This window comes from Myotis yumanensis, unplaced genomic scaffold (assembly GCF_028538775.1).
Source record: "Myotis yumanensis isolate MYYU_CA2020_CCGP unplaced genomic scaffold, mMyoYum1.0.hap1 SCAF_8, whole genome shotgun sequence".
In the NCBI taxonomy this organism is placed as follows: Eukaryota; Metazoa; Chordata; class Mammalia; order Chiroptera; family Vespertilionidae; genus Myotis; species Myotis yumanensis.
The window spans coordinates 76873082-76876735 of record NW_027223759.1 but is presented as its reverse complement, the minus strand read 5'-3'; the positions used below and the strand labels follow the sequence as shown (position 1 = coordinate 76876735).

Here is a 3654-nt window from a genome sequence, read left to right as displayed (position 1 = left end):
CCAAATCGATAAAGAAAACACCAGTGCCTCATATGTTTGAGTAAACTCTGTAATTTAGTAAAATTAGCAAGCAGGACAAAAGAGGAAGAAGCACACATTTCCCAAAAACAAGTGCTTCAGTTTCCCTGTCTTATTAATACTTATTGACAAAACGTATAGAAAATGTTATGAGTTTATTTCAGCCAAATTTTTCAGAACATGACCAGAAGCAAGAATTCAATGGTCTGAGGAAATGTTCTGGAGAATGACAGTTTCGTTGTTCCTTTAGTGCCGGAAGCCGGTCCATCCTTGCTGCTTGACACAGTTGCTGCAGGAAAAAAACATCTGCACAGCATATGTTTCAAGGGACCTGGTGTATATGGCATACTGTTCTTAATATGTTTGCTCAACTTCTTGGCGCTATGTGTTTTAACCAAGGTCACCTCTCCAAGAAAGGTTGTTTCCCCAGGTAGGGATTTTTCCCTGAAGTTGGGGAGGGAATAAAACCCCTTAACTAAATGCCAGGCGGGTAGTTAATCACTTTAACTATGAATAATCACCCTTAAGCTACATAATCTTTACTCCCTGGAATGGAGATAAGAAACGCCCTAACCTTTGGAATAGAAATTGACAGGATTAAAATCAACTGGTATAAATACAGATGTAACAAGACAATAAAACACAGAACTTGGCTGGACATCCTGGCTAGAGATCCTGGCTAGAGATCCTGGCTAGGCTGCTGATCAACTGAACGCTGTCTCCGTGTCATTCCTTCTTCGCCTACTCCGTCCACACCTTTGGGGACCCCTGGACCTGCTGGGGTTGGACCCCAACATCTGAGCTGCCAAGGACAGTAGTCCTCCAGCTACATTGATTGGCTGCAGGTGGGCAGTGGAGCTCCTCTAGGCACCTACCTCTGTAGCTAAGGACCTCACAGGACACCAGGGGCTGACCTTAATTGACAAAGAGAAATGGCAGGTGAAGGAGCTGTGGCAAAACTCCAGACCGAAATCAACTGTCCCATCTGCCTGGATAACCTGAAAGACCCTGTCACCATCGAGTGTGGGCACAACTTCTGTCGTTCCTGAATCGAGAGGTCCTGGGCTGATGTGCAGGACAGGTTCCCTTGCCCTGTGTGCCATCACCCATGCAAAGAGAGGCACCTGTGGAGCAACACCCAGCTGGGAAGGATGGTCGACATGGTCAAGCTCCTCCAGATCACAGGGGCCAAGGTGAAGCAGCAGGAAGAGAGGCACTTGTGTGAGAAGCACAACCAGGCCCTGACCCTCTTCTGTGAGGAGGACCTAAAGTTGTTGTGTCCCCTGTGCACTCAGCCCCCTGACCACCAGGGCCACCATGTGAGGCCCGTGGAGGAGGCTGCCTCTCATCACAGGCAAAAGCTCAGAAGTTACATTGAGCCCCTGAAGAAGCAGCTGGCAGACCTTCAGAAACTATTAGCCACTCAAGACAGGCAACGATCAGAACTGAGAGAAAAGGTGGAAAAGCGGAGAGCGAAGTTAGCCTCTGAATATGAGAGTGTGATAGCATCCATAGAGTGTGAGCAAGCGGCAGTTCACTCAAGGCTAGCTGCACAAGAGAAGCACATTCTACGGAATCTCACTGCAAACAAAGCTGCATTTTCAGACCACATTTCCAAACTTAGAGTTCTACGAAAGGAGATGGCAGAGACGAGTGTGGTGTCAGATGTGAAATTGCTGATGAGTATCAAGGGTGTCCTCCATCGTTGTGATAACCTAGAACCTCCAGATGTCTATTGCGTCAAGTATAAGAGAGAAGAATTCAGTCTTCCTCCACAGTGTTCGGCCCTGCTGCAAATCATGCAGACATTTAGAGAAGAAGTTACTCTGGATCCCAAAACTGCACATCCTAATCTGCTTGTGTCTGAGGATAAAAAGTCTGTGACATTTGTGAGGAAAAAGCAAGGAGTTCATTGGAATCCAAAGGGATTTGCAGACGACACAGTTGTCTTGGGTTCTGAAGGGTTTGACTGTGGCCGACATTACTGGGAGGTCCAGGTGGATGACAAGCCTGAGTGGGCCGTGGGGGTCTGTACAGACTCCCTTTCCAAGGAGAGAAAGCAGCCCCTGCTCAGACAGGAGAACAGATGTTGGACGATTCAGCTGCAGGATGGTGACTATGTGGCTCGAGGGCCTGTTCCTGTCACCCTTGTGCTGCAGGAAATGCCCAGAGGGATTGGCATCTACCTGGACTATGAGATGGGTCATGTTTCCTTTTACAGTTTGAATGACATGTCTCACATCCATTCTTTCAGGGATACATTTTCTGAGGTGCTAAAGCCTTACTTCTATGTCGGATGTGATCCCAAACCTCTTACCATCCGTGCTTTAAAAGATTAGGAAGGATGAACTGTTACTTTGGTTCATTTTCTTCCTGTGACTTCTAGGCAGTAGGTAGAATTTTTTAAATTATAATTTTATTGTTACTTTATTTTTTAATATATTTTATAGATGTCAGAGGGAAGGAAGAGAGAGAGGGATAGAAACATCAATGATGAGAGAGAATCATTGATTGGCTGCCTCCTGCACACTCTCTACTCTGGATCCAGCTCCCAACCTGAGGCATGTGCTTTTAACTGAATTGAACCCAGAATCCTTTAGTCCACAGGATGAAGCTCTATCCATTGAGCTACACCAGCTGAACCTCTTGCAGGGGGGCACTGCCCCTCCCTCATTCACACACCTCACATCACCCTGCTTTGCCCCAGAGGATGGCTGGTTAGCCAGAGAAAGGTAAGACTCCTCAGGGAAGGAACAACCTAAGACAGGCACAGTCGCAGAGGGGCCATCAGGAGACAACTTGGGGGTCAACAGAGGTGGGGCACAGACCCTCACCCCCAAACTTTGCAGAGGCCTGAACCATCACCCCTTCTGAGGGAGGTCTCCTGCCCCCATGGCTGCTTTGCTTCCCATGCCCAGCTCAGATCGGGACCCAGGTAAAGACAAAGACTGGCTGACAGCAGCTGCCCCCTCACTGCAGCAGGACTTGTTTCCCATTTCTACCTTGGACCACAGGGAAATGGGCAGCTGAAGAAAAGGGCTGTGTCAGGATGCTGCCTTCTTCCCTTTCTTCTCCCTCTTTTTTCTAAAGACTTCCATGCCTTGTAGTTCTTTTGCTTTCTCTTCTTTTTTTCTCTATTACCCTCCATCTCCGCCTCATCCTCCTCCCTGGTATCATCCATATCAGCAGACCCAGAGGGCACAGCTGACTCCTCCCCGGACACTGATACCACCATCAAGCATGGCCCTGATGGACCCTTTGATGCAGCCCTTCAACTCGCTGACGCTTCGGGAAGCCCGTCACCAATGACGCCGCCCGCTAGCCAGATCAACAAGGACAACCAAACCCCTGACTTGAGGACAGCTGAAATCCCTTGACTGAAGAGGCCAGCAACCTTCTACAGGAACAAGGCTCCTTGTGCACTCCATCCACTATGTTTATAGCTATGCTCACTATCATTGCTTGTCAGTCTTCTTTCGAGTCTTAAACAGCCCAATCCGAGAGGTGGCCGCTGATTTACATGCACTATCATTTAAAAAATAAAAAAGGGGGAATTTGCCGGAAGCCAGTCCATCCTTGCTGCTTGACACAGTTGCTGCAGGAAAAAAACATCTGCACAGCATATGTGGCATACTG

The 3654-nt window shown here is 48.1% G+C and overlaps 1 protein-coding gene across 1 annotated transcript; it reads left to right on the top strand.

Annotated features, from left to right (window-relative positions):
* The first annotated feature begins 950 nt into the window (after positions 1-950).
* LOC139015719 (tripartite motif-containing protein 75-like) lies at positions 951-2357 on the top strand. The gene is given in 1 exon segment (XM_070423468.1): positions 951-2357. A coding segment is annotated over 1 exon segment (1407 nt).
* Positions 2358-3654: the final 1297 nt, after the last annotated feature.